General features: G+C 36.7%; 1 protein-coding gene across 1 annotated transcript; it reads right to left on the bottom strand.

Moving 5' to 3' along the window:
• Window positions 1-352: 352 nt before the first annotated feature.
• SNRK (SNF related kinase) lies at window positions 353-10,721 on the bottom strand (the record flags this gene model as incomplete). Its single annotated transcript, XM_010145409.1, has 4 exons — window positions 353-2,231; window positions 6,674-6,808; window positions 7,838-8,050; window positions 10,580-10,721. Coding segments are annotated over 4 exons (1,709 nt in total), but the record flags the coding sequence as incomplete, so codon positions are not given.
• Between the last annotated feature and the right edge of the window lie 2,833 nt (window positions 10,722-13,554).

Raw genomic sequence — 13,554 nt, 5'->3', positions numbered from 1 at the left:
ACAGCAGTATTTTAAGTCTTAAGAGAGTAATGAGAAAAATGTAAAATGACAGTAACAATTTCAATTTTAATCCAATTACCTGAAGGTGTTCCATCCCTTATTGCCTTTAGAAATCTCAGGGAGGAAAGGATAGGGGAGAAGGTTTACAAGGTAAAAACCTAAAATCTTAAGTGTCATGATATACTAATAACAAAAGTAATTCATACAAATACTTCATTTTCAGATAGCATGTAAAAACTCAGAAGTAGACAATAATTTACCTTTGTTATATTAAAAAAGAAGATTGTCTGCTTGTAATATTAACATATTTCTATGGGGGAAAGCTGCCTTAACAAATCTACTTGCCTTTTTGTTTTTTAAAAAGAAAACTGCTTCTAGCAAAGCAAGATCTTTTCTGTTCAATTTTTGAGCCACAACTTTGTCCACATCATAGCTTAAGACAAATAGGTGTGGTTTTAAATTTCAAGATCACAAATTTTCAGTGCATGTTTGCTTTGTACACAAGCCTTGGAACATCTGAAAGCTCCTTGAAGAGTTTTCAGCATCAAAACATTATTGCTTTGGTTCCGTTTCAGACACATAGAAGTATGCCACATATCACATATTTCAGTTGTCACAGAAGGTCAGAACAAGAATTAACATTTCACAAGCAAACAAAAGCTTCTCTCTCTAGTTTAAGTGCAGAACATGAAACTCTTAAGTGCTCCATTTACATCAGGATCCAGATATTCATTTTAATCCAGATCTTCCACAGTAAAATTATAAATGAAAAAATTACACAATAAAATATTCTGATTTGTTGAAAAAGAAAAACATACCAGCTAGCAGCATGCAAAGACCATGCATTGTCATACCATCAAGTAAACACAAAATTAAAGTGTAATAAATAACTGCTCAAAGCCCATTTAAAAACCTTAAGACAACAAAAGGGTGTCTGTGACAAGGTGTTCACAGCTCTGAACAGGAAGAATGACGCTGTCAAGTAGATAGAGCTATTAAAGTCAGGTCATTGTCAAATGACATGACAACAACTGGTTTGACTGGAGGTACACAGCAGCCCGTCCTTTGGGTTCCGCTGAATATTCACAGATATTGTCTTTTCACAGAGAGGTAGTTGTAGCACATTGTTTTTCAAGTTCCTGTTCTTAACCCGTTCCAATTTGTTTGCTGTGTCTAACACTTGGTCAGAAAAAAATTTTAAGTTGCCCAGTGATGAAGCCTGGTTTGTGTTTCCACTGGAACTTATACACATTTTCCATGTTGATTTCTCCTGTACTTTTACACTGGAAAAGGACAGACTGTTTTGAGGATCAATAATGTATTTAGTGCTGCTATGAATCTGTGAACCTAGGCAAAGGCTCATTAACTTCAGGCTTTCGACCAGTTCCCCTGCACTTCTAGACGATAGCTGCATTGCATTTCTGGATCCAGCACATCTCCGAGTGGAACCTGAAGTGTTGTTGGTGCTACCACTTGAGCTACCGGAGGGACTTCCCCCACCTCTGTTGTTGTCACTTGGGCTTGTTTTGTCTACCCCTCCGTTTCCATTACTTGGTTTACTTTGTCCACCGCCATCTCCTTGGCTGCCAGGTGGCCCTTCACTGCTATCCCGCCTATGCCAGGAGTAAGTAAAACCACTATCTTTGTCTAGGCGTCTCCTACTTTCTGAATCATCATCACTTGTTTCTGAGCTACTGCAACTAGAGCCCCGTCCCTGGCTTTTCCTCCTGTGATAGCGTTTATGCACTGTGCTAGGTGAAGCAATATTCATTTTTAACCTGCTGAGCTTTGGGGGTAAGTTCTCGTCCATGTCAAACTCATCATCTGACTCACCCTCCTCAAAGATTTGATTGAGAACTGGTGCACTCTTTCTTGAAGTAAGACGATTTGTAACTGAAGGCTTACGGCGCAGAACAACTTGAGTAGAAAGAGAAATAGGTTTCTTATCTTCTTCATCCTCCTCTTCATCTTCTTCTACTCTGAACAAGCACTTTCGGCCACTTGTAGTGGGTTTTAAGCTCACTGATGGGACTGCTGAAAGTGCTGGCCCAGATAATTCAGGGGTATCTTCTTTCTTTGCTGAATCGCCAAGGGCCTTGCTTCTGTGGCCGTTGAGAACGTTCTCAGCTGTGCGAGCTGGTGACTGAGGTACAGTTGAGTGGGAGAGAGGAGAAGCGGTAAGGTCATCCTCCAGATCTTGGGGTACATCAATTTTTGTTGGCCACGACTGCCTACATAAACAATTACAAAGGATAAAAGGAAAATTAGATCATGGCGAGCATTTCAAAACATAAAAAAAAAAAAAAAAAAAATCTAAGAACAGCACAAAAAAGCATAAGCTGCCACACAAACTGGCCTGCTGAGTGGCATGTTTGTAAATAACAGTACTGAATAACTGAGGAAAAGGAAACATTTACAGAATGTGCATTGCTTTAGAAATGCTTATATTTGAAAGGAGTATCATACATACAAAAGCATAGTTTAGAAATTGTTAGTTACTGTCAAATGAAATCTTAATATTTCACTGCTCTCAGAAAATCAAGCAATAAAACCCGTAAAATAATAGTGTCTCAAAGAAAGTAATCTGAAGCAGGTATAGCATCACCAGAACCCAGAGGACGATATAAGCTGATTCGAGCACAATTTAAGTAAGATAGTATTGCAAACTACTGTTAATCTGAAGCTTCTCTTATCTTTTTCCCCAGTAATCTTAATAAAAATACTAGGTTAGAATTAACATGAGTAAGACTGAAAAGTTGAGTCAGAAGAAACGTTCTCTCATTTTCCATAAGTCTCATTCAGACCAAGCTCTATGCTACAAAATCCCCTTAAATGTTAAAACACACCTGAATTGAGACCATACATTTTTTTGTCCTTAGCTGAGCAACTGGATTAATACAGCTGCATGAATCCAGGACTCGAGATACTTAAAGATTATGACACTTGAATAAACTGTAAATACAAATTCAAAATGTGTGACTATGTACTAGCATTAGTTCAAATCAAAATGAAAGTAATAGTTGAGTATAATTGTTCTACAGTTAGATAAGACATTAGCTGCTATCTCATGATTTTTATTTTACTCTAAATCCTAATATATATTGTCATTTTCTCATAATGCACACAGAATAAATTAAGAACAAACACTGTCAGTCTTTCCTCTATTCCGAAAGCCTAATCCAAAAGACCAACACCTTAACATTGAATAATTCTTCAGCTGCTTCACTCAGCATAAGACATTCCCAACCATATTTTGCATGTGCCCAGAGAAAGTGCTGCATGACACTGTAGCCCTATTTAGAAGCAAGGTGTAGAAGGAAAGCAGCAGAGGAAGCAGATAATGTTTCACACCAATTTTGACCCCAGATAGCTGCTTGGACAGCCCTGAATATGAAGATGGAAGGATCATACCAACTTTCTGATCTCTGCTGTGTTAAGAGGTCAAGTTGAAGAAACAAGGAAAACTCAGACACTTCTTTGTTATTCTTTTCCTACATGTTTTCTTTTAAGTGTTTAAAGTTAATGAAAGTACCTGCACTAGGACTGCATTGGCTCAAGGCTCCCTCTATAATGGCTGGCTAGAAAAAGGATCCTGAAGTGTGAGAAGCCTGACTACATGGTTAAAAATTGACAACTATCTTCCCAATTGTGTGAACTTTAATAAAATACTCTTCTTCAAAGTCAACATTAAACTCATCAAGCCTAACTGTAGACTTTGGTTTGAAGTATTAGCTTCAATTTTGCCTAACAGTGATACAAAAATCCACCAGGATCCTTCAAGAGTAGGACCTGGCTGCTAACACACCCATGTAAGCCTGTGCAGTCCATTCCCTGGGAGGAGCCGCACAGGCTCCTTCCTGTCTTGTTGGACACTGGGAGTTCCCTCACACCAGTCTCCCCTCCAGTAAGCAGCTGTGCCTGGAGGGAGGTCACACAACCAGCAGCTCTGACCCAAGCTGTCCAGACAAGAAGTAGAGCCTAGGCTGTGGTCTCCTTGGTTTGACACTAGCATCCTCCCTTAGGTCCCAGCTAACTCCAGATACACTGGGAAACACTGATCTAGTTTTCTGATTACTTGGGCTACGCTGGATATTTTAAACACAAACAACTGTGATTAACAAATAGGACTTAAATAAATTAGAAACGTAACTACAAAAGTGTCAGAAAATGAAGATCTAAATCTTTCAAGAATTTACCAAGCTTTGTCAAGCAAAAAAAGGAAGGCTTCTGTGGCTGTCACAATAAAGGGTATATACAGTATCTAACAGTACTGTACTTTCCAGGCAATAAACCTCCTCACTTTGTGTCTCATAGCAGCCCATGTCTTCCTCCTTCCCTTCTGCCACTCCCCTTATTCTCAGTAGGCCTAAGGGAAGAGTGGGACAGAAGAGAAGCTCCAGGTTGCAAGTAAGATTTGCAGTCTCAAAAAAATCAAAGAAATGCACTACTTTGTGGTCTTTTCCATGAAGTCATTCTATATAAACACTTTGAATTTAGAACCATCATGAAGGTATAGCTACCTGGGACCACTAAGGGTAATAGTTCCTGAGTTTATGCAGATGTCTGTCATGAAACAAAAATCCATACTCATAAGGCAGGCTTCAACTACTCCATTCAACTTTACAAATTCAAATCAAGAGTTAGATTCAATGCACTTTTTTGTTCCAGTTCTTCATATAACTGGAGCAGTCCTTCTACTGAAAGAGTGACTGATGCAGAGGAAAAAAAAGCATAATTTTCATTTTAAGGTAAACTCAAAGTTTTCCTCTAAAGAAATTTGTTTTGTAACTAATACTTAGTATTAGACATATTTGATGATCTGTTTGGATTTCTTTTAAAGAAGAACTTGACATAAAATAAGAGGATGATCCATTAACAGAGAACTGCAGAGTGAGAGTCACAGTCTTACCCTGTAAGCAAGCTCTGCAACATCAAGCTCCAAACCAATTAGATTCTTTAGGTAATCCTTACTTGCCTGCAACAATAACCCTTCTAAAGTACTTGTAACCACAAAACAGAAGATAAGATTTCCTACTTAAGTGGCCATTGAGTGAATGACATTAAGTGCTGCAACAAAATTTCAGTCTACTGTAGGACCCAACAGTCATCTGGAGATGCTTAGATCCATAGTAAGGTTCAGAGAGAAAAAAGTCATTATTCAGGTAGGTGGAATGGTATTCAGCCTCCAAAATCTCAGCTTAAGTTCAAGGTAATAAACAATGGAGATGATGTATCTTCAGCCTATTTTTCCCTAAGTGCATGCCCTTCATTTGTAACAAGTGTCCATTTCGCTAGATTGAACCTGAGGTAGGAATACCTGATTTTTTACCAATTAGGCCAAGGAAAAAACAGATATCCACCAGAAGGACACTATAGCATTTATGTCCCTATTATCACTTCTATCAAATGATTGCACATGTGACCTTGGCATGAAAGTAGCACAAAGAAACCTCTGGAATGAACAAGCTATTTTGTCTTTTTTCCTAAATCCTACAGACATATTAAGAACACTGAAGGTAGGCAGCAACTCTAAACATCAGCACAATCACTTAATACTCTTCTCGCATTAAGAGATTAGCTACTAACAATTATTATTACTAATAATAATTACTAATAATATTTTACCAAAACCTAAAAGGCAACTTTTATAGAGACTGGAGATTAAGAACAAAAATTAATGTAAATGCTTCAGCACAACCTCCATCTTCACTGGAAAGACTGTCAAGACGGGCCAATAAATTTTTTTTCAATAACAGCAGATCCCTAGTCATAGTCTTAGCACTTAACTCAGGAAATTAAAAACCAAAATGTTTAAGAAATACACCTGTTCAAAACGTGTATCCTCCAATATCAAGGTGCAGGCAAAAACTATACTATTCACACTGGGTTTGTTTTTTTTAAAGCATATGCTGCTGTACCTAAAAATATGGGATGCTTTGCTAACTGGTTGCAGCGCAAATAGACTGGTTGAACATATCAATATAACCTACATGCCAGAACCCCACCTCCCCGTTTAGTTTTACTGTGTCACAAGCTGAAGCATTGAGAAATCAAAAGAAACCTTACCATAAGTTTATTTTATTCATGTTTTTGTCAAACTGAAAAAAAAAGTCTAAGGCAATATGTTTAAATAAGTAATTAAAGCAATTAATTCAACCGTTTTCCTTAGACAACTAGGTGTATCAACTGATACTTATAAAGAACATAATCTACGGTTATTTGCTCTAAGCTTGATTTAGGGAATGTTCAGCCCATTAAAAAATTAAAGCTAACAACTAAATCGTAACATCAAATTCAGAATGATTTCTTATTTGTAACTCATACCCCATCAAGATGTTTATGGATTATACAACTAGGTTTCTTTTCCAGGGCTATTTCATACACGATTTGTATGAAGAACTGAAGGTCAATGAACATGCCCTTTCCTAGCAGGTTTGAAAACTTTGTTTCAGATACATACTTCAAATTGACTAGACATTTCCTGAAAATGGTAGGAATTGAAAATATTATTGGTAACTGATTTCTGAACAGCTTCTGAAGCATCCACAGCACTTTAAAGACATTTAAAATATGCCATGAATAAGTATTTTACTGTTTTTCAAAAGAAGTACTTGAGCAATTCAGTAATATTCTCATTAAACCAGGTTAAAAATTTAGATTCCTAAATTCTCACCTGAACTGGGCTTTTATGTTGCTAGGGCTTGCAGATCTGGTCTGAATTTCTTTCTCCTGTTTTTCTCGCAGAATCCTTTCAGCTAGTAAGAAGTAAGTAGCTGTGATGTGATTGTACTTGTTAGTTTCCAATGCCCTAAGGAAAGTACAAAACATTACATCAATGTTTTTTTAAAAACTGGACATGTGTCTCATATCTTGCTGTACTTCTCATAGCAGGAAGAATGCCTGAAAAGCAGACCTGCATATTTTTGATGTTCTGACAAGCATGTCTTGGCTTTATTAAAAATAAAGAGCCAACAAGTCTATTACTTTCAACTATAGTTGGATGAGGATATCCTCAGAATATCATCCTAAAAAACTGAACATTCTTTAAATGATAAAATAGTGTTTCATTAATATTGTGTGTCAATGTGGGCTTTCCCAACTGGCACATACAACCACAAAGTACTAATATTTGTTTATGCAACAACTGGAGGAAAAACCTTCATTATTTCATGGCTGTCACATTAAGTTTACAGTAAAATTAAGTTCATAAGCCATAAGCATCATTCAGACATTCTAAAAAAGAAAGGATGCCACTATTATGCAGCTAAAAGACTGCTAATTCTCCTCCCCCCTATTCTTCAAATGGTAAGATAGTAACAGCTTTAACACAAATAGAAAAAACTATTTCAAGTCCTCTTTGATTTTTGAAATATTTTAGAAATTTTCTTTTACTCTATTAGAAAAATATCATGTAGCTTTCTAGCAAGCTCACTCAGTGACAATGACTATTTTGCATTATACAGATAAAAGGAATATTATTTTAAATTAACAAAGATTCAGGAAACGTACTAAGAGAAAAATGCTAGAACTTTATTACTTCCAAATATGCATGAGATAGGAAGCACAAGTAACAGCATGGATTTCGAAGCCATTATATTTACTCAGGATGGCAAACTACTGCAGGAATCAAACAGTGTTCCAACACATTTTCTTTCCTAAGGTTGCATCTACTTTCTCACCCTGGAATATCCTATCAAGAACCAAGATTATAGTATTTTGTTTGTTAACTGAATGGGTTGGTATTTAAACACTGGAGGACCCAGGTTCTCATTGCATTCTTTAATCAAAAATTACAAGATTCTCAAAACAAACTGCATATAGAAAATTGACAACTTACTCCACTATTGCATCTCGGTCTGCAATATCACCAAGAACCATGCGTTGTATTATACTGTTGTGTTCCTCCTCAGACAGGTTTTTATATGACACAAGAGGAATATTGTACTTTGTGGCAGGAGATGGGTCAACTCCTTGGAGCCATGCATGGTTTTCAATCTCTTCCAAAGATGCCCTTCGCTTCGGGTCTCTCTGCAACATCCGTGTAATCAGACTGTGAATAGAGAATAAGCCTAAACAAAATGCATTCATATGTTTAAAAAGCAGCTGTTGTAACAGGAACGTTAGGAAGAAATTTTCTGCCATCAGCCCACATAGATCTTTGTAAGTCTCTATAGTAAGTAATTATTTATTCTCAAAGACATTCCAAATATTGCTGAACTGAAACAATTTACTTATTAAAAGCTATAAATATCATATACACTGCAGTTTTCATTTACTATGCTTAGATCCTTGATCTGACTATTGTGGTTTATTTTCAATAGGTCTTATAGGGCAACTGTCACAGATGGCCTACAGGCTGGTTTGTAAAATAATACAAATACAATTTTCTATTATTGCTCCTGTCAACAAGAATACAGAATGGCAAGATAAGCAGAAACATTTTATTCTGAAGTAGCTATCAGACATTTGACTCTTCAGCATCCCTGAGAGAACAGTGATCTGTTCTATCCACAGAGAGGAAAAAAAAAAACAACCCCAAACGAAACACCGAGATGATGAAGTGACAAATCTGCTAAAGGCCTGATACTGAGTGTTTGCAAGTGCTGAAAGGGAAGCACATAAACTCCCCAAATAAACAGAGAAAGAAGACTTGATTAGCACAGCATATCTCTATTCACCTATTAGACACAAAAAATTCTTGAGCGAGGTATATTTGGCTTTGCACAACAAACAGAACACGGATTTACAGTTTTGATGCCAAGGTTTCAAAGAAACTTTATTGTTCCAACATGTGGAATGAAAGTTCTGCAAGTCCGACATAATCCTTTTTATTGCATTAACTGTTCTACACCACGCATCTTCAAACTGCAAGGCCATACAAATCACAAAGGTAAACACTTTCTTTTTGTTTTATTATTTATTTTTAGTGTGAGATTATGTATGGAATTAAAACTGTAGGTTACTTCAGACTTCCTAAAACTCTACTGTTTAAAAAAAAAAAGAATGTCACATAAATACTTAGTACCAGTAGTCTCTGTCTTCACCAAAAGGAAAGGCGGGGTAAGACATGGGAGCCCTGATTTTCTTGGCTTTTGTTAATATTATGACAAAAAGGGAACAAACTATATACTTCATTTGACTTTTTTTAAACTATATCTCTAGTAAAACCACACAAATGTACCACATGCCTCCTGCTTTAAGCTTGCTTGTGCATCCCAAACCACCAAGATTGCTTTAACTCCAAAAAAGAAGTTTAAACATTTAGAGTCTTTTCCCTAAGAAAATCTAAGCTACAGAAGACTTGGTAACTGATTGTACATTGTTGATGCATCCTGTAGAGAAAGCAGATCTACTTGGGCTTTTAAGCAATTTAGTGCTAGCCCATATATTAAGCGAAAGGCTGCAAAAAATAAGTTTCCTGACCTCAGCACAGCATGCAGCATCTCAAGAAATTTGATACAATTCACTGATAAAGCTCTCCTTTAAACCTCTTCCTGTACTGTATTTTAAACCTCTTCCAGTATGTAAAGTTCTTCAAGCTGTTGAGGGCACTGATAGCAGCCTTCCCATGTCACTGGACACTAATGACAAGACACAAAACCCAGCAATCAAGTTACGCATCATGTTATGCATTAGATGCTGGACCACACAGATGACAGGTTAGGAGAGGAATGGTCATTATGACTACAGCTGTGACAAATTTCATTCTGTGTCAAGTAACAGAATCCTAGATGCTGCTCTAGTTTGACTGGAACAAATGCAATTTTCAAAACTTATAAAGGCATCTGGACTTTCATATTAAAAATGAAAACATACTTTATCACAGATTCAAGAAACCAGCCAAACATTGTAAAATAGTTTGAGTGATGCAACTGGAATATATATTAAAAGGACTGAAGAGGTCATTAGCCAATAGAGAAACACGGGAAATATTGAAATATACCAAAAAAAAGCTGCAGTGAACATTGCAGAAAAACAGCACATCAAAATGAGTCATGATTCCCACATGGCATATGCAATTTGCACATAGAACATTCTTCTCCTTGCATTGCTTAGAATGTTGATTTGGAGTTGCAATTTCAGTATGAGATGAGCAAAACTTGCTTGACAACTTGTATTTTGAAGAGGCATCTAAAGGAATCATTACCTTTTTAAACCCTGTCACAAAATACTCTCAGCAACACGTTGTAATTTGTCCAGCAAGAGTGGTTAGCCAAAGCCAGTCAGTGGTGAGCAACTTCTTCAATCATTTGTAAAATACATGACAACTGAGACACATTCAAGATACACTGTGTAAAATCAAAATTAAGATTCACACAAGTGTGGGAAAAAACATCATTAACCTTTAGTAAGAAGGGACACAAAGAATAAAAAAAGAAAGTGCAATACTGGTGCCCAAGAAACTACGCGATATGAAGAAATATTAACAACTAAGCAAAAGCAATAGGCATAATATCTTATTAACAGGCAAGGAATAGTCCACACACTGATAATATTGATAATATAGTATGCGGAATTCCTAAAGGTAATGAGAAACCACTTCCATGAGTGCTTCCAAATTCTTTAGTACTCTACTTACTCTTTGCATTCTTTGGACACATGAGGTGGCACTGTGTATTTGCAGTCCATTATCATAGTCAGAGTCTCACTGTCATTTGCTTCTTGAAATGGTGGTTGTCCACAAACCAACATGAACAGGATGACCCCTAAACTCCATATATCTGTAAATATATAGTACATATTTTAAAATAAGTGTTGAGGAGACATATAACAGGAAACATCAAAACTGAAATATTCTTGAGATGCATACTGGGGTTATTACTGCACTCTTGATAATGAGCATTACTTATGGAATTTGCAATTCCACTGAAGTACAAAATACAGTAGTTCCATTGTTTGACAGCTTTTATAATTTTAGAGAAGAATCAGAATTCATGAATTCAAGGATGCATAACAGTTTGAGATGAATAACATCTTTGACAAAGTGTTAGATAAAACTGAAGATGATCTAGTCACTCAGAAGAATTCATTACCTTTTTCTTCACAGCTAGGCACAATTAAGATTTGTACTCAAAGCATGTTTTTTTGAAAGACTAGTGTAAATGATTCTTGATATTTTTTACATGTTACTCTATTAAGTATACAAATTACGAAGTCACTTATTTCTACGAGACTGAACTAGATATGCTGTTCCTTCAGCAGCGTTGCTTTAAAAAATTGTTAATTCTAGTGGTAAAGAGTAAATCAGTTAGGTGAAACTTCCTTCTTATACCAATTATGCTACAAAGCATGGGGTGTTTTGTTTTTTTTTTTTAAATAATCAAACATAACAATTAATAGTGATCTCTACTACATTATGGGAGTCTTCTTTTTTCCTCCTAATTCCTGCTTATGTAAAATAAAAAACCCCCATTTAACAACTTTATTGTCCCTCTTTAAAATGACATACCAAAAAATGAAAAAGAAGCACTGCTAGGCATGAAGCCCTTTAGTTGGTTTCTACTTACTGTAAAAGATATTTAGTTCAAATCTTTAGTAAGAGTTTGCCTAGAAGAAACCAAACATTTCAGCCTCACTGCATTCAATACAGAAAGTTTAAATACTGAAAAATATTTCACATCACATGAAAGTAAATAACTCTAATACATGCTTAGAGAAAAGGCCATGTTCTTAATCTTCGGCTACAAGTCCACACTCTGGAAATTTCAGTGGCAATTTTGGATCCTACACCCTAGTATTTCATATATCTGTATCCACCACAACCAACCAAACAGCTGAATTGAGAGAAATGAAGAAAGAGGGGAGAGCAGCTGGCAGTGGTCGTAAGAAGTACACCAGCTCTGTTCTGGGAGAGCCTGAAAGAAGGTACCACACTAAGTTACCTACCCATCTGCATCTTGCTATCTGTAGCCTACTCAAAACACCTGAAATTCACCTTTAAAACTGAATAATAGCTATAATTTTATATAATAATGTAAATCACATTCATCCCTAGAGCAATTACTCATTTGGCTATTTACAATGCATTCTTCATATGGTTTAGCTGACAGAGGAACAGAAATACCACATGGTAATTTTCTTTAAAGCTCTAATTTGTAGTTAAGTGCATGCTATTAACTCTGACAATTATTTGATTACTGTTGTGTTAGTTAAGCCTCAATCCTGTAAGTTCTGAGCTTATTGAGGCCAGTACACCATGTAATGTATACCTGCAAATTCAACACGACTATTCACATGTTTAAGAAGTGCATTAATACTTTGATAACCTGATACCAGAAAGCTGAATGTTTTGGCATCAGGATTTAAAAATCCTCAAAACAGGCAAGTAATTTCACCTAGGAGGTACACCTTTAACTTTGTAAAGCTACTTCAATCTTTCTCCTACCATTTAGATTCAAAGTGGCCAAAAATTTAGGTACATTCTCTCTCTCACCGCACAACAGAGTATAACAACTTGGTTTTTTAAGCACATAATAAAAATGCACAAACTCACGTTTTAACAGTCATATTTTGGATATCGATGCCCTCCTAGATTTTTAACTTTGCCTAAAATCTATTTTGTTACACGATCTATCCTAGCGTTCTGGGCGATACTCTCCTCACAATAAAACGCTTTGTATATCCTTTCAGTGTGAAGTTTTTTAGAAGAGTCTACATAGCAGCATATCATAGGAGTCTAAGAAAATGAAAGCATGATGCAGCACAGCAAGAACTATGTGAACAGCAGAACTTGAATGCTCCATTTTAAACCAGCACAAGGTTGTCTCAACTCTGCTATAAACATATATTATTTTTCACTCCTTACACCAAACACAGTGTAAAGGATGGTGTGAAGGGAGTGGCAGAAAAAGCTGAAAAGAACCAGGAAATATTAAACAAATTTCAAAGTTACTTCATTTGAAATATACAAACCCTGAAAGAAAAATAGAAAACGGGAACTGCTTTGTAAGAACTGCATTATTCACTGGTATTTCAAACTACCACAATTACTCAGCCAACAGCTGCTTGCAATCCTGAAGTAAGAACAAGCAGTATGTCACCGGTTTGGCCAAGGCTGAGCCAAGGTCCGATGACGGTAATACCCATCCCTATCCCACCAGAGACAGGAGAAGGGAGAAAAGAATTAGTGAGACCTCTAAAATGCTTTTTGGAAAACTGAAACAAACTTTAATAACACCACAAACAGGGATATATTAAATACACAAGAAAACCAGTGAGATATTGAGGGTTTTGGGAAAGCGAGGGTTAGCGGTCGGTAGCAAAAGCGAAACCCAAACTGTGGCAGTGATCCAAGATACAATATTCCCACCCCCGCGAGTAAAAGTAGAATTTTCACAATCCTACCAGTCTCTATCATGGATTGAGGCAAAGCAAAAGCAAACAGCTCTCCGGCACGCGAGCAGTCCAGGCTCAGCTCGGTGCGGCAGCGCGGCTGTAACTCTACTGAAGACGCGGCAGCAGCTCCCAAAACGATGAGGGGGTTTTCCGCTCCCTCCGCAGCATGGCTGAAAGCGGCGAGCAGACAAAAAGGCTCAGCTCTGGCACGCAGCTTGG

Source organism: Buceros rhinoceros, unplaced genomic scaffold (genome assembly GCF_000710305.1).
Source record: "Buceros rhinoceros silvestris isolate BGI_N320 unplaced genomic scaffold, ASM71030v1 scaffold16121, whole genome shotgun sequence".
NCBI lineage: Eukaryota > Metazoa > Chordata > Aves > Bucerotiformes > Bucerotidae > Buceros > Buceros rhinoceros.
Note: the sequence above shows the minus strand (reverse complement) of the source record. Positions and strands in the feature narration are given on the sequence as shown.